The sequence below is a fragment of the Grammomys surdaster genome, unplaced genomic scaffold (assembly GCF_004785775.1).
Source record: "Grammomys surdaster isolate TR1022 unplaced genomic scaffold, NIH_TR_1.0 126109, whole genome shotgun sequence".
Lineage (NCBI taxonomy): Eukaryota > Metazoa > Chordata > Mammalia > Rodentia > Muridae > Grammomys > Grammomys surdaster.
The window spans coordinates 4,717,648-4,745,449 of record NW_021620917.1 but is presented as its reverse complement, the minus strand read 5'-3'; the positions used below and the strand labels follow the sequence as shown (position 1 = coordinate 4,745,449).

The window sequence follows — 27,802 nt, the reverse complement described above, 5'->3', positions numbered from 1 at the left end:
TGTTTTTTAAAACTGTTTATTTTAAAACATGAAACTCAAGCTGAGTAGAGACCACAGAAATTACATGGACAAGAACTTTAGTTATTTGCCAAGAAAAATAAAGTTCCCCAAAGAAATAAAAATCAAACCCCAAACCCAGTTTTAAAAAATGAAAGCACAGCAACAGTAACACACAGCCATGGCCCTACGGAGGCTGGAGGGGAACTGGGGGCTGGCTCAATTCAGATGACATTGTCCACTGGGGGCAGATGCAGGCAAAGGGACAGGAACTGGGAGGCAAACCTCACAAAATCATATACAGGAAGAAGGGCGCAGCACACCACCGTTGTGATTAAAACAAAGAAAGAGACCCTGGTCACCTGTGGCCTGGGAGCTAACCACCTTCTGGGCCGGGCAGAGCTGGGAGCTGGTAGAGCAGGTATTGGAGCTGGGGTCAGGAATTGCATAGTGATATAGGGTAGGAGGGTGGGCACTGGGGGAAGGGCTTCAAGGATGCTCCAGGCCAGGATCTTCAGCTCCTTATACAAACCAGAGCACGTTTGTTAGGGGTAGTGGCCTCCAGGCCTGTCAGTTTTCCCAGCCAGATCCCTCCTCCTGGCTCGGCTAGGGATATGGTTCTGGATTGGTGGCTCGGCCTCCTTGCTACCCACCAGAGCTGTAGGGTCCCATGGGGTGAGAGGGACTGAGGACCAATCACAGGCAGCTGGCACTGGACTGCTCACCCCCTGGGGATGTGGGGAGACCACTGGGATTGAGTAGGTAAAAGTGGTACCCCGGAAATCAGGAAACAAAATGAAACAGAGCACAGTGGTCGGAGCCGTCTCCTCCGCAGAGGTCAGGGTGAGAACGCCCTTTTGGTTTCCCCTCGCTTCCTTTCTTCAGCCTCAGTGAGTGAAACGTCACAGATGGGGGCACGCACGCACATGACAGTCAGGACTCCCAAGACAGCACAAGTTCACAGCCACGTCCGGGCAGTGCCCGCCTCTCATGCTATATACATTCACCTTGTGGCCAGCTCACGGCCAGGGGGGCAGCATTTGTGCTTCTGAGAGGCCCCAGGGCACACCCAGGCACCCAAGCGGGGGTGCCCCAAGCCTCCCTTTGGACCTCAGGCCAGGAACATACCCATAGTGGGCAGACGCTGCAGCTGGTCCTCTACGGCCCTGGAGGTTCCTGGCACCAGGCCAGTCGGAGCCAGGGGCAGGGTGCCCTGCACTGGACATGCTCAGGAGCTACAGATGCCCAGCCTGGGGTCCCCAGGCCCCCTGAGTCCTCTGCCCACTCCTTTTGGTCCCAGACACCAGCACAAAGAAAGGGGCTGTTTGGGAAGGAAAGCAATGTGGAGTCTCTCCCTTCTGAGAGGAGCTGAAGCTCCAGGGAGGGGGGTGTTTCTGGGATCCATAGCTTCCAGGTTGCTCCAGGAGGGCCACAGATCTGTAAACCAACTACCACAGGGTCCCAGCCTTGCCCTGCCCACCACATGCTGCTCTACTGGCCCATAGCTGCCCATCCCACGAGAGCTCACACTGGCTGGCTGGGCCAGGGTAGAGGCTCCAGGTCGATTTGGAAGCTAATTCATTGCCTCGCAGCAGGAAGCACAGCAAACATCACACACTAAAGCCAAAAGCACCTTAGGCAAGCAGTGTTCTGGGTGAGGGCTGAAGCCACACAGACTTCAGTCCCCAGTCCCCAGGACATGCTCCTCCTGGGGCAGCACCTGCCTGGGGAGGGGTCTCTAGGCCCTTTGAGTAGCCTGTAGGTCTGGCCCCTCCCTGGCAGCACCCCACAAAGAAATGACCACTCTAGCCCTGGCTCCAGGCTAGACTTAGGGTCACGCTTGCTGGCTCAGGGTCAGCCAGGAGTGCCTATGGCAGCTGAGAGTGAGGTTAGTGGTTAGTCCCAACGGGGGCCTTCTGAGGCTGGGGGCACATTCACAGCCATCACAGCTCCAGCCCCCAAGGTTGGGCTCCAGAGGGCACTGCCGCTTGTCCTGGGTGAGAAGGAAACTGAGAGGATAGTGGGCAGTGTCCTGCGTCGCCTATGTCCCAGACCGCCCTGGAGATGACAAATATGGTCAGTGCAAAAAACAAAGGGGACAAAGAAGCTGCCACTCTTCAGGAATGAATGGGAAAGAGGTTTTGGCACCAAGAAGGTGGCCAGCAGTGAGAGGCCAGGGAGCGGCCTGGACTCTGCATGGCACCTGCTGTCTGGGAGGGCTGGCTGGGCGCGGAGGGAGAGTCATGTGGGGAGGAGGTGCAGGAAGAGCCCCACCCTGGAGGCAGCTCAGAATCGACAGGAAGAACCAAGTTAGCCGGGTGGATAAGGGAAGGCGGGCGCCGGGCTTGGCAAAGATGAGTGTGTGTGAAGGGCCGCTCGGTGATGAGCAGGTGGGCGCCAGGCACAGGGTCCACCGCCTATGAACAGAGAAGTGGTCCTCAGACGTGTCAGCGGCTAGGGCAGTACCAGAAAAGGCTTGGTGCAGCTGGAGCGAGGGAAGCGCCCAGAGTGCATGGGACAGCGTAAAGGGTCACCTGTAGAAGGAGCATGGGGTGGAAGCACCTGGCACAGAGGAGGGCTCAGGGAGCCCAGGAGGACAGAAGGGCAGGAGAGACAGAGGCAGGCAGGGTCGGGTTGTTGGTGGCAGCGTCTGTCCAGGCGAGTGCCCCAGAAGCCGCACTTCTCAGGCTGGCCCGGAGCTCATGCTGGGCACCTCCATGCCTCCTGCAGGGTGGGTATAGCGGGACCTTCAGGTGTGCCTAGGGCTGGCCCAGTGCGGCTTGCGGAGGGTCCGGCAGGGTGGAAGCAGCAGTGCTGGCATAGGAAGGGTGGGGCATTGGCACGTGGGGGCAGATGCTGGCCGGTGCGCGGTCTAGTGCCCGCTGCCGCTGGAGTCGGGGCGAGGCTGGCTCGTGGCGAGGTATTTGGCTCTCATGCTGGAGGTGTACTGGAGGAGAGAGGGAAGGAGGGACCAGGGTCAGGTGGGTTCCTAGCTGGGGCTGAGCAGCCAGCAGCCTCTTTGATGTGGTCCTTGGCAGGGTGAGCCACAGCCAACCCTTGGGGGGCAGAAGACAGCAGTGGAGAGCATGGTTGGCAGAATCCTAAGAGGCCACTGGCCCAGGGCTGGACCAAGGACTGAGTACAGATTAGAAAGTGATGATACCTAGAGTACAAAGGTCAGCCTCTGTAGACAAGGCTGGACCACAGAGGCCAGCTCCCTTCCCAGAGAAGAACATCCAGTCCCGTAAGCCGCTTTCAGAGTTCTGTCAGACCCTTGCCTCCTCCGATAATTCAGCTCAAAGGCTCTGAATGCATCACACAAGCTGAGAACAGGAAGGCCACACAGGCCCCACCTCTGTACCTCTGCCTCAGAGCTGTGCCCCGGGTCAAGCAAGGGCTCCGAGGGCACGCCCACAGGAAGCTAAGCCACAGACCACAGCCATACATCTCCATCACCCCCAGGAAATGGGGGTGCTTCAGGCTACAGTGACTCTGCCCCAGTCCTTGGATGGGAAAACTAACTAAAGGATGTGTGACTCAGGACAGAAGTGACTGCCTGGTTCTGCCTATACATTTTGGCCACCTTAACACCACAGGTGTGAAGGTTTGGGTAGTGCGTGCGTGCGTGCGTGTTTGTCTGTGTCTGTTTGCAGAGGAACACGCCTCCAAGCATGTGCCAAGGCCAGGCAGTGTGCAACGAGTTTGCATGCCTGAGGCAGCGACAAAAGTCACCAGCACTCAGAAGACCAGGCAGGGCGACCCCCACCCACCCCACCCCAGGGAGCACAGGCTGGCTCCACAGTTACCAGATGAGAGAGACAATGCTCCCAGGGTCCTGAGTGCTTTCCTGAAACATTCTAGGTTAAGGTTGCAAGCAGCCTATGAGGTGGCCATGGTGCAGGGGTGGGAGGAGCAGGGGCCCAGAGCCCTGTCATTCCATGGACATGCAGAGGTGACAAGGGATAGGGGGTGGAATGGGACAATTGGTGGGACGGGACAGGACGGGAGGCGGTAGTCCAGTGAGGCCTGGAGGAGCTCAAGCAGGCATGGGGACGGGGGCAGAAGTTCGCACCCATGTGAGCATGTCTATGTGTACCCTGTGCATGGGTCAACATGCAGGACCACATACCCAGGGACCCAGCTCTGCATCCAAAGTCAGATGCCCACAGGGGCCTGGATGGAAGTGACTAGATGGGCTGGGCCACCTGCAGCTAATGAGGGAGTCAAGCCTGGAACGGGGTTCCCTGTGACATCAGTGGGCTCAGGACCACTTCAGTGGCCTCCAGACCCCCAACAGTGGGTGGAGGATGGTGAGCGGAGGGTGCAAGGCATGGAGGTACAGGCGGACAGCCGTGCGGGATGGGGGCTGGGTGGGTCAGTACCTGTCACTCTGAGGGTACAGCTACCACAGTGTTCGGGCGCTGTCCATGGGTTTAAATTGCCAGCCTGCATGGCTGCCAGAGTCCAGGGCAGCCAGGTAGCGCTAGGAGGACCCAGGGTGGGAGGGACGCAGGAGAGAGAGAGAGAGAGGGGTGTCCTCAACGCCAGGCGTGGCCGGCCCCAAGTGGACCATGAGACCAGAGGGCCAAGGGTGAGAGGCAGTTGGACGTGACGCAGAGGCCTGACAGTCCCTGGTCCAGGTCCTGGGCATCTCTGCCCCGTCCTGTGCTAGGGGATATTGGGCGATGTGACTGGCACATGGGTGTTCCTAAACCAAGGTGGCCTTCAGCCTCTTAGGCCCTCACAGCCCAGCCCGCAGGGAGGCCACAGGGCCACACTTTCTCTTCAGCATCAGATCCACCCTGATCCTTCTGTCTACATCTCACTCCAGGGGTTTGGAAAGGACATCAGGCTTGGGCTACAACAGCTTGGGGCTGAGACATGGGTGGATGTTTAGGGAGAGAAAGGAAGCAAGGCAGGGGAAAAGGTAAAAAGGAAGGAAGGGAGGGAGGGAAGTGCAGGAGGGAGGAGAAAATGGAAGGAAGGAAAGAGAAGCAAGGACAGAGACAGGAGGAGGGGTGAGAGGAGGAGGGAAGAGGGAGAAGAAAAGAGGAGGGAGAGAGGAAGAGGGAGGAGGGTGAGAGGAAGAGGGAGGAGGGTGAAAGGAGGAGGGAAGAAGAGGAGGGAAGAGGAGTGTAAGAGAAGGAGGGAAGAGGAGTAAGAGAAGAGAAGGGAGGAGTGTGAGAGGAAGAGGGAGGAAGAGGGTGAGAGAAGGAGAGAAGGAGAGAAGAGGAGCGAAGAGAAGAGGAGGAGGGAAGAGGAGGAGGGTGAGAAGAAGAGGAAGAAGAGTGTAAGAGGAGGGAGGAGTGTGAGAGGAGGGAGGAGGGAGAGAGGAGGAGGAAGGAGGAGGAGGGAGGGAGAAAGGGAGGAGGCAAGGCTAGCTTTCATGGTGAAGCTGCCAGGCCAAGGCATTGAGAAGTCCAGGGGAAAGGTGGGAAGAGAGTTCTGGGCCCTGCTGGCTGCCTGCTCATCTCAAGAAAGAACCAAGGGCTGAGCTGCTGGGCAGCAGGACCCAGAGGCTGACCACACTGACCCCAGGCTCCTCAAGCCTGGCACGAGCTGCAGGACCCACCCAGCCATTTATTTAGGCCCACAGCTTTCTCAAGAGCCCAGGCAGTCTGTGAGAGCCATCCCAGGGTACCATGGCGGCAGACAGGCAGAGCCCTCAAGCCCAAGAGTCTCCCCATCCACCCTCCTGCCCTGAGACTTACTGAGGGCGGTGGGGACTCGCGCCCAATGAGGGGGGTGTTCTCACAGCGGGGATTCTGGAAATTGGCATTCTGGCTCCTGAGTGAAGGGGAGAGAGAGCACGTGAACAGTCAGGGCCACATGGTCCTTACTCTGGGGGAAAGGGCCCATCTTTCTGTTGTTGTTTTGGGGGTATTTGTTATTGGTTTGGTTTGGTTTAGACAGGGTCTCACATAGCCCAGGCTGGCCTTAGGTTGCCAAGGATGACCTTAACCTCCCGATCCTCCTGCCTCTCCCTACTGAGTGATGGGATGGCAGGTGTGAATACTGTGGAGCCAGACAGGTCCCAGGCCTGAGCAGCGCTGCAATGCTATCTTTACAGTATCAAGCTCAGAAGAGTCCTCAGTGCATGCCGGCCTCCCTGGCAGTCAGAGCCTCCCTCCCACCATGTTCCCAGCCTATCACAAAGGCACACAGCACACCCTCCACCTGGCCATGTGCCCCCCACCCCATGGCTTTTGACTGGGTTCACCTAGTCACACGTTAGTGCCAGGCCATTCCACTTGAAGCCCTGGCTGCCCAGCCTTGATGAAGCCACCGCACCCCCCACCCCCACACCCCCCAGCGCCTCCCTGCAGCTATGCAGGCCCTGCACCTGCCTCCCCATCCACCAAGCCTCACAGTCTGCAGGCTTCCCACCGAGTCTGCACATGGTCCCTGTCCTAACCTCCACAACTCACATGTACTCGGTGACCGGGGCGTTGCTGACGGTGTGGGCGGCGGCTGGGATGCTGGCCTCACTGCCGTAGCTGCTTCCGCAGCTGTACAGACTGGGCATGTGCACTCGGTAAAGGCTGTCGTGTGCCTGTCGCGGCCCTGGGGCAGTCTCCTCTTCCCCATCCTCATCAGGGCCTCTGCAGGGAGGGACAGCAGCACAGGCTCAGCGTCCTTAGCATAGGGCACGGACACATGGACGAACGGATGCATAGACGCACAGACGCACAGCAGGGTTATGGGCTGGTCATCTCTGTCCTCTGAAGTGGCATCAGCGCTGTACCTTTGCTTGGGCTAGGGTGTTCTCTTTTGGTTTTGCAGGGTCCTCAACCTTGGGTGGCCTGAGGTGACCTGCTCTGCTCCCACCCTCTGCTCCATGTTAGTGGCTGTGGGCCAGGCTTATGTTGTTCGGGAGCACCCCGTGCTCTGCCGGTCCACACAGAATGCAAGTCTGGGCTACTGGGTGGGTGGGAAATACTCAGAGGAGGGACAGTGTGAGCCGCTGGCGTGGTCACAACTGAGCCAGGCAGGATCCTCACACACAGCTCCCACCTGATTCCCAATATGTGGCCCTTTAAAAAGAGGGTAACTTTCACTTTTAATTCCGTGCACTTGTGTGGGGAGGGAGTCTGTGCACATGCGTGCAGGTGCTCGTGAAGACCAGTAGAGGGCGCTGGCTCCCTAGGAGCCACAGTTCAAGCAATTGTTAGTTGACCAGCATGGGTGCTCGGAACTAACCATGGGTCCTCTGTGAGAGGCAGCGTGCACTCTTCACCCCGAGCCATTGCTCCAGTTCCACATACCCTATCACCGTGACCTTTGCCACAGCCGCCAGGATCTCCATTGTAACCAGAATCACAACTGTAACCACGACGGCCATCAGAATCACCACTCACCGTCCCTGTCGTCACTGTGACCACCACCCTCATCATTATGTCTTCATCACCACCACCACCACTTTCACCAGGCTGTCATCAACAATGCTACCATTGCCACTGGCACGACTGCTACCGTGGCCGTCACCACAGTCTCCAGCACGTCCCCTCCGCCTTCACCGGAATAATTACTGCCCCGATAACCACCCTCATTTCCTGAGCAGCAGCGGGGCTGTCATTACCTCTGTGTGCATTCACAGCCCCACCTTGAACATCATCCTCAGAATCAGCACCGCAGCCCGTCCCTCCCCACCCTCCCCACCCTCCCCACCCCCTGCTGTTTTTGTTTGGTTTTTTTGTTTGTTTGTTTGGGTTGGTTCTTAGAGACAGGGTTTCTCTGTGTAGCCCTGGCTGTCCTGGAACTTACTCTACTGACCAACATGGCCTCAAAACCAGAGATCCCCCTGCCTCTGCACAAAGGCATGTGCCACCACCATCCAGCTGTTTCTCTGTGTATTTTGAGGAAAATTCTCTCTTTATAGTCCTCGTTGTCCTAGAACTAACTCTATGCAGTTCAGGCTGGCCTCAAACTCACCGAGATCCACCTGCCTCTGCCTCCCGAGTGCTGGGATTAAAGTTGTGCGTCGCCGCATCCAGCCATCACAACCCTCCTCACCATCACCAATTCCATTCCCATCAAAGGGAACAGCACAGGCACCGGGGACAAGCCTCAGCTGACATACCTGCCATCTGAGCAGGGCCACCAACAGCACCCATGGCCCCAGTGGGGGAGGGTACAGGTCTGGGAGATGCATCTTGGAAGGAAGCCTAACTCTCCATCCCCTCCACCTAGTTCTACGCTGAGGAAAATGAGGCGGGGCCATGAGGACTCCTGACTTCAAAGACAAAGACACAGGGGCCTCATCAGGGTCCCCAGTAGGATCAGCCACCAGAACTTCCTATGCAGAAGCCAAGCCCCTGCCGTCCACAGCTGTGCACATCTGTCCCTGGAACTGTGGAACACGCGTCTGCTGCAGTCTTCAGGGTGTAGGGCATAAAGCTAACACAAGGGGGCAGGAGAGGCTGGCTTTATCCCTGCCTGCACTGGATGGACACTGTCTCCATCATTACTACCGTCACCACCGGCTCACCTAACGGCAGGCAGCTGCCAACTGGAAAGTATTGGGAGGTGAGGAAGTGCACGCCTCTCACCCCCAAGTCCCAGATCCCAGGGAAAACCGTACCTCTTCTGTTGCCAGGTGTGAGGGATGCTGCAGACGATGGAGCTGAACATGAGGGCTGTGACAAAGGAGAAGAGGGCCAGGTAGATGAGGCCCTCCACACCATCGTAGCAGAAGCCCGTCAGTGCCTGCACGTAGTCCTGAGCAGGAGAAAAGGACACAAAGCCGGGGACAGGAGAATTGAGGACAGGTGGTGCCACACTGCATGTCCCTTACATGAGGCAAGGTAGAAGACCAGGGACCCAAGGACCACCCATCTCTTTCTGGTGGCTCCCCTCCTCCCCGCCCCAGCTGCCCAGTGGCCTTACCAAGTGCAGGCTGCGGCAGTCCACCAGGGCGGTGAGGTGCTGGAGATTCACTTCTGTGCCATTTAGCACCTCCTGGACTCGGAGCAAGGGATCCTGGGGCGGAGAGTTCAAGTGTCACTTGGTGTTAGCACGATGACTGGGAAGACCTGAAGGAGCCATGGTCCCCCCCACTCCACGGTCTTTCCATCTCAGAACTAGGAAACCATCTTCTGAACCTGTCCCTATATAGCCCCACTAGGGTTTTCAGAAATGGCAGGTCTGGGTCCTGTGCCTTGGAAACAGAGGGACCAGGGAACCTACAGATACCTGTCCAATGTGGTCACTGCTAAGAAGACATAACTAATTTTGTCAAGAGTCTTGCTATACTGTAAGTGGTTTCAAACTCATAATCCTCCTGTCTCAGCCTCTTCAGTGCCAGGATTGGAGGTGCATAGTACCATACCTGGCTAGATTTGCCTCACTGACACAGGACAAACTCACTTACTGTGTGTCACTCACTGGGCCATTCTACTCTTAAAAATCTTATTTTAGGAGGCAGAAAAAAAATGGCTCAACAGTTAAGAGCATTGGCATTTTCAGTACCTACATGGCACCTCACAATTGTCTGTGACTCTAGTTCTGAGATCTGATGTCCTCTAGCCTGTACAGGAACTGAGTACACACATGGTGTACACACACACACACACACACACACACACGCGCGCGCACACATGCACACACACAGGCAAAACACCCATGCACATAAAATTAAAAATAAATTCTACAAAAGCTGTATTTTAGGCTAGTTATGGTAGACAACCCAGCATCCCTCAGAAGCACAGGCAGGAGAATTAATGCGTAGCAAGTCTTCCCTGTTTTTGTTGTTGTTGTTTTTAAAGATAGGGTCTTACTATGTCTGTAGCCTTGGCTATCCTCGAACTCACAAAGAACCACCTGATCCTGCTTCTTGAATGCTGGCACTAAAGGAATGTTCCACCTTACCTATAATCAGGGAGTTTGTGCTAGGAAAACAGAAAGGCCCTGGAGTGATGGACTGGATTGTGTCCACCGTGGGCTAAAGGCCCAACCCAGAACCTCGGAGAGTCACAGTTCGGAGAGAAAGCTTTTCTTTTTTGCAGCATGGGGTAGAATCCAGTGCCCGACATACACCTGACAAGCACTTTATCACCAAGCTAGTGAGACATAAGGTTTCACAGGAGCCCAGGCTAGACTCTCACTCTCTATGCAGCTCAGGCTGACCTAGAAGGCCAGATCTTTCCCTAGGGTTCACTGAGAGTCAGGTGTGTGCCACAATACCCAGCTAGGCCTTGGTTTTTTGAGATGGGGTTTGGCCATGTAACCCAGGTTAGCCAGGAATTCAAGATCTTGCCTCAGCCTCCTGAGTCCTGTGGTTACAGCCATGCCACTATGCCAAGGTTGTATTACTTTTTGGTATACGGAACAAAATTTTATTACATTCTCTGTGGTATGTGTGCATGCTATGTGTATAAGCACACCACAGGAAGCACATGGAGGTCAGAAGACAACGTGTAGGAATCACTTCTTTCTGTCCGCCATGTGGGTCTCTGAGACTGAACTCAGGCTGTCAGGCTGGGTGGTAGAGACCCTTTCCATTCTGAGGCATCTCACCAGCCTCTCAAATATTTTATAAATCTGTGGGAAATGTCAGGGAAAAGGAGGGAGGGTGAAAAGGAGGGGAGCAAGCAACACCCTCGGGTTCCCCGCAGTCAGGGCCACCCTTGCCCACAGCCTCCTCACCTTAGTGGCTGGGTGCTCCCGGGGGACACTCCTCAGCAGCTCGGTGACGACATCTTGCATTTCCACTAGAGCCTTGTGGCTGCCCGACAGCTTCTGCTCCACAGAGAAGTGTGGAATCCAATGGCTGCCAGCTGCTCCTCCTGCCCCAGCCCTCCCAACATGGGCAGCCCTCAAGGCCCCAGGTGGGCCAGTTATGCCTGACTCCGCAGGCTACAGGACACCCCTTCTTCCTGAAGGTGTCAACACAGGGGACAAAACACACACCCGAGGTGGTAACAAAGGCCTCACTCACGTCAGAGAGCAAAACAAAGCATTCTCAATGGAATGTATCCTCAGGATGCAAGGGTTCCCTCACCCCACTAACATAACAGGGGGTACAGGATATGGCTAGCTTGGAGTGCCAAACTCTTCAAATGTCACTACTGAGACCCCTGAACAGGCGGCATTCTACAGGTGTCCCCCAGGGCTCCTCCCATACCGGCTCACATCCACCAGTCAGCTAGCCTCTGTCCTGCAGGGCTGCTGAGGGAACCCCCAAAGAATGAGAGGCATCCCAAGGATCCCCCATTCCATAGGTCATCACAGGATGGGGCAACAGATTAGCATCCCCAAGCTGGGTATGCAGAGCCTAAGGGGCTAGCAGCTTCACATATCTGGGCTTGGAGGCTGGGCCCATGGCTCCTTCAGCCTGTCCCCATACCCTGTGACCCTGGCCTTGGCCACCCAGGACCAGCTTGGCTCTCACCTGCTGGAAAGGGTTGGTGGCACGGGGCGAGCAAGCCAAGTAGTATTGCAAAATGTCTGTGAAGAGAGGGAGGGAGCTGAGTGCAGGTCCCGTCTGTGTCTGCATGCAACTGCATGCATTCCCGTTGTCCTCAAGCTTGCCTGCTTGTGTCTGGGTGTCTGTCTACACGTGCCAACGCTTGCAAATGGTGCATGACTGCATGCATGTGCTTCTACACACTTGTATGTAAATATATTCGCACACACAGGCATGTGTGTTTGCATGTGTGTGAGGCTGAGTCAAGACCCTGTCCTCGGAGGGTGTCTTCCTGCTCTGAAGCACTGGGTGGAATAAGGTCCCAGTACCCACACTCAGCTGTAGGTTCTGTGTCCCATTAGGTTTCAAGAGATGCAGGGGCTGTAGGACCGAGGCCATGGCTCCTCACTCTCTCCTTGCAGCCAGTGCCTCAGAAGTCCTGCTGGTCCCACCTCGAGGGAATGTCCCTGTCCACTTCCACCTGCTCAAGCCTCCACTGTCTGGGGCCTGTGGCTCTCCAGTAGCTTCTTCTTCCCTCCTTGTCAGCTAGCAGCCTCAGGATGTTTTTGTTTATTTTATACTTTTGTGGGTTTTGAGATAGTCTTACCCAGGTTGAGCCTGGAACTCAAGATCCTATTGCTATCGCCTCCTGAACGCTAGGATTCCGGTGTGTGCTGTGCCCAACCTCAGGACACTTTTACAAGGATACCGCATCATGACTTGGGCCTGTCCCTTTCTTCCCCACCACATGAAAGCCACTATACTCCCAGCTGTGGCTCAGCCTCTGGCTTCCCACCCTCTCTGTTCCCAGTTAGGTGCTTCACAAACACAGCTGGGGCTCCTGTCTCAGACATCCACTAAAGGCGCAGCCTCCTGTTTAGCAAATGTGTCTTCCCCCTGGCTGCTTACTAGGAAGTTGCCTGGGGTACTGGCTTCCTGGCCTGCACCATGCCTCCCTAAGGTCAAAGGCCTGTGAGGGCAAGAGGTCCTCAGCCTTTTCCACCTTGCTGTCTGCCCTAGTTCATTCCAGTCCCAGGCACAGCCACAGACTCACCTCCACTCAGTACTGAGTATTCCTCCACCATCTTGGTCACGAAGGTGTCAGGGTCTACACAGAAGTCGCTGGAGCCCTGAGGTGGGTAAGGCAAGAAAGGGCTGGTGACCAAGCTGGGCCTCAGAGGGAAGCCAGGCCCACCCAGAGTTCTTGGGGAGACTCCACTCCCCAGGGCATGACCTTTGTTCAGGGGACAGAGTGCAATATAGGAAACACGGATTTGTGTGACCCAGGGCAAGATGAGAGCTTATGAGTATGGCTTCCTCTCCTCTCCACTAAAGCCCCTCAGATAATGATTCCTGGGCTCCCGCCACTCACCACAGACACGGCCAGCTCCAAGCCCAGCGCACCCCAGCTGATGACCAGGGCCAAGACACCCAGCAAGCAGACCCTTATGGGACAAAGAAGGCCAGTCAGGCTGGGAATAGGGGACATGCCACGCACACAGCTGCAGTACAGAGTGCCAGTCCCCCAGAGCCTGAGGGGTCTGATACACACAGGGCAGTACGCTCTCCTACGGCCTGGTCTCGGAGCTACTCAAGGCCCAGGACCTGGACAAATGTTCTACCTGGCTGAGATGGGACTCGACCCATACCTGAGGACAAGGGAGCAGCCTGGGTGCTCCTATAGGGTGGCCTATAAGTACCCTGTGTAGACTCTAATGACCATAAACAGGAAAGTGGTCCGTGACACTGGTCACACAGTATGGCAGTTCAGGGAGGGGACGGCTGCTCTTGGGGAGATGCTCGTGGCCAGAGCTTCGTGCATCTCATTGTCAGAGAGGAGACAGGGCTATGCTACCTCATCCCGTCACCCCATCCCTCGATCCCTGAACCCACAGGAGCCCACCTTCCCCTCTGACTCACCCAACCAAGATACCCTTGGAGCTTCGGATGAGGCCCACCAGCACCAGGAGGCAGATGATAACATCAAGTAAGAGCAGGCCCAGGTACCCCAGCCACCTGTGGACACACAGGCGTGAGCCAGGCGTGGGGACAGGTAAACAGCCTGGGACTTGTGTCTTTTTTGGCAGGGTCTTGCTATTTAGCCCAGGCTGGCCTGGTGCTCCCAGCCCCTTGGCCTCAGCTGTCCCAGTGTTTGGATCACAGCTGCATACCACCAAGCCTGACTTGATGTCAGTTCTTGAAGACAGCGCCTCCTCCCACAAGGATTCTTGCTGTGACTGTCAACCTCAGAGACTAAGTACAAAGTAGTCCCAGGAGGACGATGCCCTCCCAGGTGGGGTGGACCATAGCAGGAAGGCGGGAAAGAAGCTAGGCGCACCTGTACCAGTCATAGAGGTCCACCTGTTCAGCTAGCACCTCCAGCGACACTCCAGGGTTCCTCCAAAAGGGGATGGAAGCGGTGTAGCCCAGCAGTGTCCCCAGCAGGGTCTGCAGCCGCTGCACAGCCCTCAGTGGCTCCTGCCGCCCAGCCAGCTGCCTCTCCAGGCTCTGCAGGTTGGGCTCCGCTGTACGGTTAAGGGCCGCAGCCGTGTCCCACACCTTCGAGAGGATCGATATAAGCTAGGGCCAGGTGCAGGGCTGTCACCTGTACTACCAGATGCACACAGAAGGTTCTAGAACACACAGGATGCTCCCCAGCCAGCTACTCACGCGGTCCTGGACCCCTGCCACTGTGCGGTTGGCATGGCGGAGTGAGTAGGTGGCTCGATGAACACCATCGCTGGTCTCCCCGTTGCCGTAGAATCCCACTGCGATGCCCGCACTAGGGAAGGCAGAACCACTGGATGCCGGACTTACAGTCGATGGCCCCCAATCTCCTTACCCCTACCCCACATTCTACAGTTTTATTGGCTGTTTCTTTCCTGACCCTACCCTGTCCTCCAAGCCCGGGTCCCACCTATCTTCTGGCCCCGTCCAGACCCTCCCATCCTCTCCCTAACCACGCCCTCACCCCCCCCCTCCACGTAGAGCTCTCTAGACCCTCCCTTATGTCGGGCCCTCCAACCCCTCCCTCTGGAACAAGTCTCAGGGCTGGTGAAGGCCTCTCCAGCTCACCTGCAGACCAATGTGGCGATGATGACGCACCAGGCGGTGCAGCAACAGTCGGCCTCAAGGTGCTCATCTGTCTTCCTCCGCCGGCAGCATAGCCAGAAGGAATAGAAGAGCAGGAAGAGGAGGTCTAGGGCCAGGCAGGCCAGGGCGGTGGCCCCCAGCAGCAGCAGTGCCTGAGAGCGGGCGGGAGACAGAGGAAGCTGGAGGATATGGGGCCGGGGCACAGTCCCATGTCAGCCCCTCTTCTCAGTGGTTCTAAATTTTTTTAAGTCTGCCTGTAAAGAAACTTAAGAAGCCATGTGTCAAGTCAGCTGGCACATGTCTGTAATCCCAGAACCTGGGAGGCTAAAGCAGGAGAGTTCCTGTGAGTTGGCGTCCAGTCTGAGCCACATAGTAAGTTCAAAGCTATGGAATACAGAGAACTCTATTTCATTTCATTTCTTTTCTTTTTTTTTTTTGAGACAGGGTTTCTCTGTGTAGCCCTGGCTGTCCTGGAACTCACTCTGTAGACCAGGCTAGCCTCGAACTCTCAAACTCAGAAATCCACCTGCCTCTGCCTCCCAAGTTGCTGGGATTAAAGGCGTGCACCACTACCGCCCGGCTAGAACTATACTTCAAAAAACAAAAAAAAGCTAGGACCACAGAGACGGCTCAGTGGTTAAGAGCACTAGATGCTCTTCCAAGGGACAAGGGTTCAACACAGCACCCACACGGAGCTCACAACTGTCTGAGACAGCAATCAGAAGGAGATCTAACGCCTTCTACTGGCCTCTGGGGGTATGAAGCATGCATATGGTACACAGACACATGCAGACAAACACCCATGCATAGAAAATAAAAATAAATCTTATTTTAAAAACAGAAAAATCTGGGTCTGTGAGATAGCTCACTAGATAAAGGTGCATGTACCAAGACACCCTGAGTTTAATCCCAGGACCCGCATGGTGGAGGGAGAGAACACCCCTGATCCAGAAAGTACTTTGACATCCACAGTGCACCATGCAATGTGTCTTCCCCCTTTGCACACACACACACACAGATACACACACTCACACACACACAGACACACACACATACACACACACACACACACACACACACACACACACGCACACACGCACGCACACACGCACGTTAGAGAAGTGGACAGGAAGGACAGGCCAGTAAACAGGTTCTCTTAGTAGAGGAAGTGTGCTCTCAGTTCACTTCCTGTGCAGGGTACAGAAGCAGAGTGGTGCTGAACACCAATTACAAGGGCAGCTGAGAGACGCTAGGTGGTTTCTTCTTCTGACCCTACTCAGACTGTCCCCAGGCTCCATGGCCCTGAGCCTCTCTTGGACACACCCCAACCTCTCCCCACCCTCCCCAGTCAGAGGGATTGCTGATGGCACCTTGGACAAGTGTGTCCTCTTTGGGGCCAGTCAGAGGAGCTGTGGAGGCAGAGCAAGCAACTCTGCCCAGCTCCCTGGGGACCACAGGCTGTTCCATCAACAGCCCTGGCAACCCAGTGGGCCATTTCCCAGGAGACAGTTGCCAGGCAGTGAAAGGATGGCGCTCCCTGCCCTCCCAGAAGCCAGCTGGCTCCCACACCTGGAGGTAGGCCTCTGCACTGTCCATCTGGACAAGAAGGTGCCGCCTGCACGTTCTGTTTAACGTGGGCCAAGAGTCACAATGCTGCCCTGAAGGCTAAGGGGCCACGGGAGCCTGGGCTTCTGCTTGTGGCACAGTACAGAAAAACCCTCAGGCAAAGGCCAGAGCGCCACCCAGACACCACACACAGCCCATCCCCCACCAGCTTCTCCTTGTCCCTCTACACTGTACCTTGTAGCTACCTGCAGTTTGGATGCAGCAAGACTGGAGGTAGGTATCTTGTTATCTTTGCACTGTACAATATAAAGGCCCACCATCTTTGCACAGAGGGGGAACCGGTACAGTGGGGGTGTGCCAGAGCCATCCTGTAAGCCCGGGTGCTTACATCAGAAAGTCCTCCAAAGCCCAGGAGAGCTGACCCAGGAGTGCACAGAGGCCAGTCACAGGGCCTTCACACAGACATGGGCCTGCACAGCGGCCATCAGTAGACACCAGCCTGTGTGAACTACACCATCCCTAGATTCTCTCTGGATCTGTTGTCAACCTGTTCACACCTAGACATGGACGAAAGGTACCAATCCTCAGTAGGTCTCCTCCCGCATGCTAGAGGCAAAGGACTGTGAGAGCAGCTGAACACTCTCCCTGGGTGCCAAAGGGCCACCCTAGGACTCCCCCGGTCAACCAGCCCCACTTTGGCCCATATGTCTAGAATGTACACCTCCTCACTGGAAGGGAGCTGGGGATGAATCCCAGAAACACAGCAGGCACCAGGCTTTGGTTCTGTGGCCAGGGCAGACCTGCACACCCAGTGGTTCCTTGGTTGGACCACATCCTCCCATTTGCTAGAAGAGAAACATGTTTTGTAAGGTATGTCCCATGACAGGATCTGGGGGTGGGGGTGAGAATCCTGTTTATAAAGGACACTACTGTGTTGCAGAGGGATGCCCACAAAATGCCACAAGATGACAGAGGCTCACAGGGACCCAGAGGATGACAGCCTTTGTGCAGGGAGGTAATATTGGTACTGAGTTTGCAGAAGGGAATGAGAGGCCCTGTAGAGATGAACACACTGGCCTGTGAGACGGCTCAGCAGCCTCTTGCCGTCAAGCTTGAAGACCTGAGTTCGATCCTCAGGACCCACAGGGTGGAAGGAGAGAATCAACTCCTACATGTTGACCTCTGACCTCCACATGCTTGCCGTGGCATGTACATGGGTGCGCACATACACATGTGTACACACATAAATAGAAAAGATAGGAAGGGATGTTAGCCAATCTGCAGGCAAAGAGCAGACAAGGTCAGCGGAGTCGGCATCACGGGGGAGGGGCCTTGGGAAAAGACACAGCTGATGGGAATACAGGCTTTGAAGTCTACCTTTGTGGGGAGCCCTAGAAAATGCTACCTGTCTTCAGAGGAGTGTGGGGAAGTCGCACAGACTGAGGTTTACAGCCAGGGAAAGCACACACCCTTGTCCACATGTAAACATTCAAGTCTGTGTTCATACATCTGTGCACAGTTGTACTCACACATACTAGTATCAATAAGTGTGTGGCCTTGTGAGTCCCAGCGCTCCTATGGTCTTATGGGGTGGTGGAACACAGGGAAGGCAGAGGTGGGCAGATCTCTGTGAGTCTGAGGCCAGCCTGGTCTACACAGATCCAGTCTAAGGAAAAAGTTAAGAGAGAGAGCTAACCTTAAGAAACCCCATGGTAAGCCGGGCAGTGGTGGCGCACGCCTTTAATCCCAGCACTCGGGAGGCAGAGACAGGCGGATTTCTGAGTTCGAGGCCAGCCTGGTCTACAGAGTGAGTTCCAGGACAGCCAGAACTACACAGAGAAACCCTGTCTCAAAAAACCAAAAAAAAAAAAAAGAAACCCCATGGTAGCAGGCAGTGGTGGCACACTCCTTTAATCCCTTGGGAGCACTTGGGAGGCAGAGGCAGGTGGATATCTGTGAGCTGCAGCCTCTACAGAGAATTCCAGGGCATTGAGGACTATTACACAAAGAAAATCTATCTCAAAAACCAAAAAGAAAGAAATTCCATGGCCACTCAAAAAAAAAAAAAAAAAAAACCTGGTACCCTGGGGCTCAAAGAAAGGGTGTCACGCAAAAATCTCAAAGCTAGTGAAGACCTATACAGGTAGTGACAGTCATGTCAGGTGCCTGGCGTTCTCAACTCTTTACTCTCAGGGGAGCCAAATGTTCACAGCTGCTCCCCTCCCCCATCCTGGTCTGGCCTGTTCTAGGAAACTCCTTCTGACCATATTTCTAACCCCTGTGTCTCGGGCTTAGCTTGTACATCACCAATGGGATGCTGGAACGTGATGCCAGGCTCATGCAGGGGGTGGGATGCTGCTAACATTTGTACCGAAAGCTCTGGAGAGACTATCCTCCCAGGACCTGTGCCCAGGAACCATAGCAGGAATACACTGAGAACCCCCTACCCCAAATCACAAGACGCTGGGGGAACTTTCCAGCACGACCCATTCCTTCCAGATGGGGCCAGCTGTAAGGAAAGCTCACAGTCAGTCTCCAAAGCCAAGGACAGCCGGTAGAAACTGAGCCCCAGGAATGGAAGGGACGGCACCTCCCCGGTTTACACTTAGCGAAAGCATGTCGGCACAGACACTTTGAGGCCCTGTGGGACGGCTGGCTGAGACTGCGTGACTTTCTTCCCAGGTCTCTGAGGCTGGATCCCAGTAGACATGCTTCCACGGGGGCACTAGGCCAATGTACTCAATGACAGAGCAGCCACCACTGCCCACGGCCACTGAGGGTGATAATAGGAAACCCACTCAGCATCTAGGCTCTGACCACATGGAATTTTCCGTCTGTGGTAAAACTGATCTAGAGGCTCAGTCGGGTGGGGCGGGCACTCATCCCTGTCCTGGGCTACTGGCTACAGTGTGGACTGCAGGAACCAGGCTCCCAGCAAAGGTGGGCAGGAGGCAGCACTGTCCCCAGCTCCCAGGAGTCCCCTACTGTGAGTCTCTCAGCCCCCACACCCCCAGATGCAATACCCACGAGCCACATTACATATGCAGCTCTCATACATGTAAACGGCCAGGAGCAAACCTCCAGGTGGGCAGCTGCCTTAAGTTAGGGCTTTTATTGCTGTGATGAAACACCCATGACAAAAAAGCAGGTTGGGGAGGAAAGTTTATTCAGCGTTTATTTTCAGATCATAGTCCTTCATTGGCGGAAGTCAGGACAGGAACTCAAGCAGGGCCGGAACCTGGGGGCAGGAGCTGATGCAGAGACCATGGAGGGGTGCTTCTTACCAGCTTGCTTCCCATGGCTTGCCCAGCCTGCTTTCCTAGAGAACCCAGGACCAGCAGCCTAGGGATGGACCTGCCCACAGTGGGCTTGGCCCTCCCCATCAATCACTAATTAAGAAAACACCTTACAGCCAGAGCTTGGGAAGGCATTTCCTCAATATAGGACCCCTCCTTTCAGATACCTTTAGTCTGTGTGTCGAGCGGACTGAAGACTAGCCAGCACAGCACTGTTGAGGCTCTGGGCCCACCAGTGTGGAAGCATCTGGACAGTCATCTAGAGGGAACATAAAGCCACAACCTTCCTGGATAGAGATGAGCCACTGGAGTCTGTCTGCCTGGATTTATCTGGGATAAATCACCAGAGAGTAGACTAAGGACGTAGGCATTCCTTAGAGTGCATTCCTACTGAACTATCAGAGTGCTCGAAAGACCCCAACAGCACAGTTCAGCAGCCACGGGAAACAGGAAGTAGTAGTGGGTCATGTAGAGTACCACCGTGGGGTCATGGGTTCCCGGCTGGGGACCGTAGGAGAGCCAGGGCTCAAAGACGGCCCTGTGATATAGAGCCCAGGAAGGGAGCCAGGGCACAAGAATGGGACACGGACAGGAGGCCTGAGAGAAGGCAGGGAAGTGGTACCCTCTTCCTTGTGCGGAAAGCTTCCAATGGTAACCCTGTATCTGCCAGAGGAAAGAGATAAAATATGAGGTGTGGCGGAGGAGGAGGCTATTACCCTGAAATCTGGCTGGGTCAGGCTAAGACTCCACATGTGTCTTGAGCCAGAGTGAGCAAAGAGGAGGGCCCACCAGGCTGAGCCCGTGCCCAGGAATCACGAGGGACAACGTGGCTGAGCACACATACAGCTGCCTCAGCATGTATGAGCCACAGACCAGACTCCCTGAGGCTGAGGTTTGGGGGTCCCCAGACTACTAAGTGAAGCCAACCCATCTGTGCCTTCAGATATCCAGTGCTGGCCACGAACCTCACTCTCAGCCCCATGGTGGGGATCCAGGGTCCTCCACCCACTGTCCCTGATGGGCTGCCAGGGTGCTGAGCTGGCTGCATGACCATGGGCCCCCAACCCCCAACACACTGGGCTGAGGAACCAGTGATGCTGGCCAGAAATTAAAAACAGATTTTCCATCCAGCCAGGCTTGGGTTTCACAAATTCCATGACAGTGAGTTCGTGGCAGGGCCAAACGAGAGTGAAGTTAGTTGATGCGGCGCCAGGGGAAGGGGGGAACGGGGGCCCAACTTACTACCAGTGTTCTTCTGCCCTGAGGTTTTAAGTCGAGGTACCCAGAGCTATGCAGCCATACACTAGTGTCCCTCAGGCCTCACTGGAGGAGCATCCACTGTCAGATACGCTGACAGGCCCCTCCTCGAACCTCAGCTCAGGGAAGCCTCAGGAAAATGTCCCTGCGTCTCCATCTCCAGCAGGACAAGTGGCTCCCAGCCCTGTGACACAGTTCCCAGGATGTCCATCAGAGCTTCTCCGTTCTGGGCTGCTGCCACCCAATCTGGACCAAGAACACCAGAAACCACTAATAGATATGCACATCTCAGTTTGACAGAGCTATACAAGGGACTTAAAGTCCAGTATGGTCTGGCCTGCATGGTCACATGTCTAATCCCTCCATGACCATGTGAGGTACTTACTTCCCATCTCCCTGACCCTAAGGCCCTGGCTCCAGAGCAAGGTTCCTCTTTTGGGCCTTCCCAGAACTGCCTTGGGTGAAGGGTGTCCGCAGACAGGAGAACATTCCCCACAGTGCCTCCAAAGCTGGGTCCACAGGGAGAGGCCAGGAGCCCCCAATCCATGTGTCCATCCCAAGGGCCTCTGCCTTGGGAGGACAAAAATGTCCAACTCTGATACTACTTGGGGAAGTAGCTCCTCTCAAAGAGTTTAGGAATGAACAATGTAAGCCCCCTGAGCAAGGCGGTTGGCACTTAGGGGTCAGGGCAACAGAGCACACAGCTCCCCGGAGTATGACCAAGAACTCCAGGTATCAGCCAAATGACCTAGCATGGGCCCCAGGTAGCAGGGTGCCACACTGGGTGAGGCAGGAGAGGGGAGCAGGAGGGAAAGGGTTGGCGGAGGGTCTCCTGGCCAGCTGAGCCTAGTAGGAAGCCAGAGGGAATAGCATCCCTGGAGAAAACTCAGAATGGCCTTGGGGAAGTCTGACCCCAACCTCTACCCAGGAACCTTTGCATTTGGTTTTTGTGTTTGTCGGGAGACAGGGTCACATATAGCCCAGGTTGGCCTCAAACTCCCTATGTAGGGGAGAGTAGCCTTCCCGATCCACTGCCTCCACCTTAAGTGCCAGGATTACCCTGTGCACCACTACCCTGGTTTATGTGAGGCCAAACTTTGTTACAAGCTAGGCAAACGTGTTACCAACTGAGCAAGCTACAAAATACAATTTGTTGTTTTATTGCCACATTTAAATTCATTACGTGTGTGTGTTGGGGGGTGGTGGGAGCCGTGTTTGCCACCATGTACTGTGGAAGTCAGAGGGCAACCTCCTGAGGCTGGGTTTTCCTTCCCCTTTACCTGGGATCTGGAGTATGAATTCAAGTCTTCAGGCTTGTGCACCAAGCACCCACAGACCCATCTCATGGTCTACTTGCTTGCTCTTGAGACCAGATATGCAGCCATGTTGGCCTCAAACTCATGATATTTCTGCCTCAGCCTCCCAAGTGCTAGGACTACAGGCATGTACCACTACAACTTGCTAGCAGAAGGCTCTTCATTTTTTTCTTCCGAGACAGGATTTCTCTGTGTAGCCCTGGCTGTCCTGAACTTGCCGACCAGGCTGGCCTTGAACTCAGAGATCCACCTGCATCTGGGATCAAAGGTGTGTGCCACCACTGCCTGGCTAGAAGTCTTCTTAAAGACTCTTCTTGGGACTTCTGGAGGGCCCAAGACTGCATGGCCAGAAATGGTCGCAGGGCTGATGGTACTGTCAGAGGCTCCTATAGCAGTAGCCATGGCATGGCTGAACACAGGGCCTAATCAAATGGCACAGCATTTTCCAGATCTAGGCAGTGTGGCCCTGGCCACCCACCCCAAACAGAGAGGATGCTATGGTCCAGGGTCTTACCATCCCTGGCCATAAGTAACTATTGACTCAGACTTGGTCCATGATACTCTCCTGGGACTCAGTAATTACCCATAATGCACAAGCATGCACAGCTGAGCAAGTCTGGTAGGGACTTGCCTGCCTCCCTTAAAACAGGGCCCTGGTTCCTTGTACTACCATCTCCTACCCAGGGATGGCTTGAGGCGCTTCCACCGAGCTCTAGTCTTGTGGTGAGAGCAGAGTGGCGGTGTAGAAGGGTTCTGTGTAGGGCCATCTCCCACTTGCAACCTCAGAGCTCTGGTCAGCACTGTGAGACGCTGGGAAGCACCCAGAAGTACTGAGAATCCAAAGGCTGGAGATGTAGCTGAGTTGGTAGAGCACTTGCCTAGGATGTGTGACGTCTGGGTTCTGTCTACAGGGCCCTGCTCCTTGTGTCATCATTTCCACCCAGAGGTAACTCTAGAAGCCTCCACTTAGCTCCAGACGGGGTGGAGTATCGTGGGGTACTGATGCAGTAGAGACAAACTCATCTTTAACATCCGGGGTTCAAAGCCAGCCCTTACATGAGATGATGGCTCAGTGGGTGCAACACTTCTGAAAAACAACTTGAGTTCAGATATCCAGAACCGAGATAATGTTGAATTAGGTAGTGTGCATCTGAAATCCTAGCACTCCTGTGGATTGTGAGACGGGAGGCAGAGACAGGAGAATCTCTAGAAGCTTGCCAGCTACTAGCCTGGCACATGCATGGGCAAACAACAAGAGACTCCTACCTCAAACAAGGCACAAGGACAGGAATGTACACACACACTGAGCATGCACACATACATATCATACACACACACACACCACTATACACACACATACACACACACACCACACATACCACACACCACACTACACACACACACATACACACACACACACACACACCACACACACACTACACATACCACACTACACACACATTCAAAAACAAAGCAAACAATTTTTAAAAACCAGACAAAGCTTAGGGAGTGCCTCAGTGGCAGACATGTGCCTAGCACGCACGAGGCTCTGAGTTTGATCTCTAGCACTGGGGTGGGGGAGGAAGAAAAAGATGAAAGAAACATGGCAGCATGCAATATAACTCTGGTTTCAAGTGGCGCCATCCCAAAAATGCAAACACATGGACGGACTCCAGCTGGGTGGCCCCTTTATCTTCACATGGTCCCCCAGCAGAGTGTCCCACAGATGCGCACTGCCTGTGTAAGCTGGAAGCAGGCGATAAGGCTGCCTTTCCAGACACAGCTCATTTCCTGAGTAGTCAGGAGGATGACAATGAAGCCAGCCCTGCCCAGAGGACACAGCCAAGCTGCCAACCTGCCTGCCACACTGCTGACCTTGTATACCGAGGGGCCCAGCTCTTATGAGCCAGCTGCAAGCTCTGATCCCTGGTCCCAGGGACTACTCAACCACAGCCTAAATAGTGGCCTGTGACACAGGGCGCCCAGCGCCTCCTAGACAGCATGTTCCCCTGTGCCATGTGGACAGAGGGTCTCTGAGCTGACACACCTGGGCTTCTCTGCCTCATGTCTTTGCCTACTTTGTTTCCGTTATTTAGGGCTCTTTCTCAAGCCCTGACTACACTGCCTAGGTCCCTCCCTTCCTTTTAATTGATGTTGCCGCAGATCAGACCCAGAGCTAGGCAAGTGCTAAGCTGCTTTCCCTACCCCCACCCTTCATCCCCCTTTTAAAAGATAGGATTTGCTAAATTGCTGGGTTTGAACTCATCGTGCAGGCCTGGATGGTCTTGAACTTGCCTCCTGAGTAGCTGGGATGACAGGTTTGCAATGCCATGCCTGGCTTCCTGTAAGTCTTACCAGGCATCTGAGCCTCAGGACTGAGGGGAAATGGTCCCACAGGCTGGCTAACTAGCAGGCAGGTGCTACCAACTATCTGGATACCAGTCCCTTTGTATACCAGGACTGGGCTGGTGCACAGTGAGTCAGCTGGTGAGTCCCACGTCTCTATGGTAGGCTAGGTAATATCTCCTCCAGGAAGCCTTCTCAGATTGCCAAGCCCCACAGCCCCTGCTCTTGACCCCATTGTTAGCAATAACAACTCCCCGTAACGAACAGCTCCGGGCCTGCCTTGAACTGATGGAGACAGTGAACCAGACATAGAGAGACTGGAAGCAAAGGGCATGAATTGGACAGAAGCCAGCTCATGAGGGCTGACAGAGGATAAGTAAGTACATATTTACGCCACACCAGAAAGAGGTCAGAAGGTGTCAATATTCTACTCTAAGAGGGGTCTGGTGTCCAAGACTAGGGACTCCAGGCAGCCGAAACAGGACCAACTGAAAATCAAGACTTCAGTCTGCAGGCCATGTCAGGTCCTAGAGTCTGACAGGTCCCGTTCTGTCTACTGCTAGGACTTCAGTTCTCCCCGTGAGGTGAACGTACCTACCCACACAGATGCTTCTGAAATCCAGGTACCCCAGTGAAATGGGGGAGCTAAGGAATGCTGGGATGGCTCAACCCCAGCGGAGCCTAAACAGCAGCTCCTGGGGACTGCCTGGTAAGAAACCAGTATAGAACCGGACCAGACTGGCAGAGCCCCTTCCATCATGAAGATGCCACAAGCATCCACCAGGTGACTGGCTCTGGGTGGTTCTTCCACTCAGCACTGTTACAGGCTTCTAAGAGGGGACCAATCATGCTGAGAGACACTCAATTTTAACGTTATAGTTTGCAACCTCCCACCATCACCTGGGTAAAAGCTGCACAGCATGCTGACACTCTATGCTCGTTCTATATAAATACACTGGTTCTGTACTGGTTTCTCACCAGTCTAGGTAGCAGCAGGGTCTGAGACACACTTGCAACAGCCAGTCTACCCCTGCTGTGGGCCCCAGGAGGTATGGGTAAAAGGTCTCCCCCAGTGTTCCCTGATTGAGGCTAAGCCTTAGTGTGTACAATACAGACAGCTGCACAGCCCCATGTGAAAGGAGGCAGGAACAGGCAGCTCCACACAGGGCTAGACTGGAATCTAATTGTGGGTTCCATCAGGTTCCAGACAGTGGGCCATGAGTGTAAAGGAGAGGGAAAGACAAGCCTGGTATCCCCATGCTGAGAGATACAGCAGCTCTCTTCCCTAGGGGGACATAGTTCAGGTATGGGCAGGGTAGATTGTTGAGAGGGTACCCCAGGACAAGACAGCTACCCTGACATGCATGTGTACGCAACCACACACAGAGTTAGCAATACTTCACCAGGGAAGACGGGATGGAGCCTGTGAGAAACCACTACCCACCCACCCAGAATGGGAGCTCCTGCCTTTCTCCCCACAGGTGACCCTGCAAAACCATCGACTCCAATTCCAAGATGAAGTGATGAAGCTCAAAGACACTGAACAGTTGCCTAAAGCACCAACTCCTCAAAGAGGGCAGGGGCACCATGCACATCCACAGCCCTGGCTTCGGAGCGGAGGCGGCGGAAGATGGAGCCAGGCTGGGTTCCACACCGTGAATTATTCAGTGGCTAATTCTGCTCCTGGGAGAGGAGGCAGGAGGGAGAGTGAGTCAGAGGCCTCCCACAGCGGAGCAGCAAAAGCAGGCAGGACCAGGCTCAACTGGGGCCACAGAGCTGCGACCCCATAGCTCTAAAGACCTATAGAGCTGGGCCTGAACCACTACCTTCAGATTCCCAAGAGCTGCAGGACTGAATCCTCACCCTCTCCCTGTCACAGCTGTGCCAGAAAAGCGACAGCAAGTTCCTCCTGCAGCAGGAGCAGGTGGCAGCCCACCGACCTCAAGAAATGCTACCTGACTGGCCCAGGTGCCAGCGGACCATCAAAACTGATGATCAGGAAAACCCTAGGTAGGCAACTTTCCAAGAATAGCTCATACAGTTCTTCCAGGAAAGAGCATAACAATACCACCACACAATAAGAAAACCACACGTGTCCCTCCACCCCCACCGGGGGTGGTCTTCCCCCAAAATCCCCAGGTGAGGTCCTGGTCTTACATCTCCTTGCTGTCTCTCAAGGCTCAACCTTTGCCCTAGCCCTCTCACCTGTTCTAATCTGCTCAGGGACACCACCAGCTGCTGGAGCTGGGCTCAGGTAGGCATAGAGTGGGAGCAGGGACAACCCCGCACTCTCACCCCCAACTTCAATAAGATGAGGATGGCAGCAGAGATATTTGGCACAGCCCTGGAAGGACTTAATTCCCAGGCTACTGTCCCAGGAGCTCCTGGACAGAAACTCTGAAGTGCTCGCTGACCAAGTGGGCTGATCATTCTTTTTTTCTGGAATCTGGAGCAGGAAGGAAAAGCCCATAGCCCTGGTCCCCCAGCTCTGCACTCAAATGACAGTGGTTCAGTAGTGGGGGTGGTGCTGGGATTTGGCAGAACGCCAGACTTAGGGCTTCGCGGGGAGAGGGCTGCCAAGTGCCCCATGGCCCCCAGCCCAGACGGAGGCCCACTCACCCCACTTCAGCCAGGCCTCATTTTCCACCCTGGGTTGAGAGACTGCTGGCACCCTGGTTTCCCACAACCACGCGACACCCTGTGTACATCCCACAGCCTGACCGTGAAGCAAGGGGTCATTAGCAGCCACAGAAGGCTGGCCATGGCCCAGACTCCTCACCCACCAACAGTCTGGCAACGGGATTCCCTAGCTGGGAGAAGAGGACGAGAAATACCCTCCTGCCTGAACCCAGGGATCCAGCCTCGGCTAGCGGGGGCTCTGCTGGGGAGCAGATGACTGCCCAAAGGATAAAGATGGGCCTGCCAGAAACCCATAGGCTCAGAGGGGGGTCTATCAGGGGAGGGAGGCAGCTCTGTCAATCCGGATAGGAGGCCCTGGTGACATAGAGGGGGTGAACACCTTCCAGGGGGCGTTTGACGTTAATCCCTGGAAAGGTTATTAGTGAACCGGAGGCGACCCCCAGAATGAAAGGGGATGGGGAAGCTCCATTCCCTTGGGAGGGGCCATGACCCGGGGCTCCTGACCCTGCACCCAGGGGCGCGCGTCACCTGCTGGTAGTCGGCGTCCTCGGGCCGGAATTGGCTGCTGGTGGCCTCCCACCGCAGGTCGAAGTGCGGCAGCCGGTGCAGGAGGCTCACCCACCAGGGCGCCGCGTAGCTGACCCCGGCCATGGCGGGCGGGCGGCCCCGGGCGCTGCGCCGGGCTTCCCTCGCTGCCGGATGCACGGGGCTCAGGGACCCGCCGACCCCTGCTCAGCTGCCCTCATCGTGCCTGCTACCAGGGGCACCGGCCCGGCCCGGCTCGGCCCGGCTCGGCCCGGCTCGGCTGCGCTCGGCTCCGCTCGGCCGCCCGCGCCCGCCGCCTCTTTGTTCACCGCCGCTGCCGCCGCCCCCTCCGCGCACCCACC

At 55.4% G+C, this 27,802-nt stretch overlaps 1 protein-coding gene across 1 annotated transcript; it reads right to left on the bottom strand.

The window, feature by feature from the left end:
* On the bottom strand, nucleotides 1-27,770 carry Ttyh3 (tweety family member 3). The gene is made up of 14 exons (XM_028756000.1): nucleotides 27,444-27,770; nucleotides 14,477-14,646; nucleotides 14,072-14,183; nucleotides 13,740-13,960; nucleotides 13,322-13,417; nucleotides 12,774-12,846; nucleotides 12,456-12,531; nucleotides 11,387-11,442; nucleotides 10,642-10,734; nucleotides 8,884-8,976; nucleotides 8,579-8,715; nucleotides 6,426-6,599; nucleotides 5,709-5,784; nucleotides 1-2,944 (listed from the first exon to the last, which is right to left on the bottom strand). The coding sequence occupies exons 1-14, from the start codon at nucleotides 27,564-27,566 to the stop codon at nucleotides 2,870-2,872; spliced, it is 1,575 nt and encodes a 524-aa protein (XP_028611833.1). The 5' UTR covers nucleotides 27,567-27,770; the 3' UTR covers nucleotides 1-2,869.
* Between the last annotated feature and the right edge of the window lie 32 nt (nucleotides 27,771-27,802).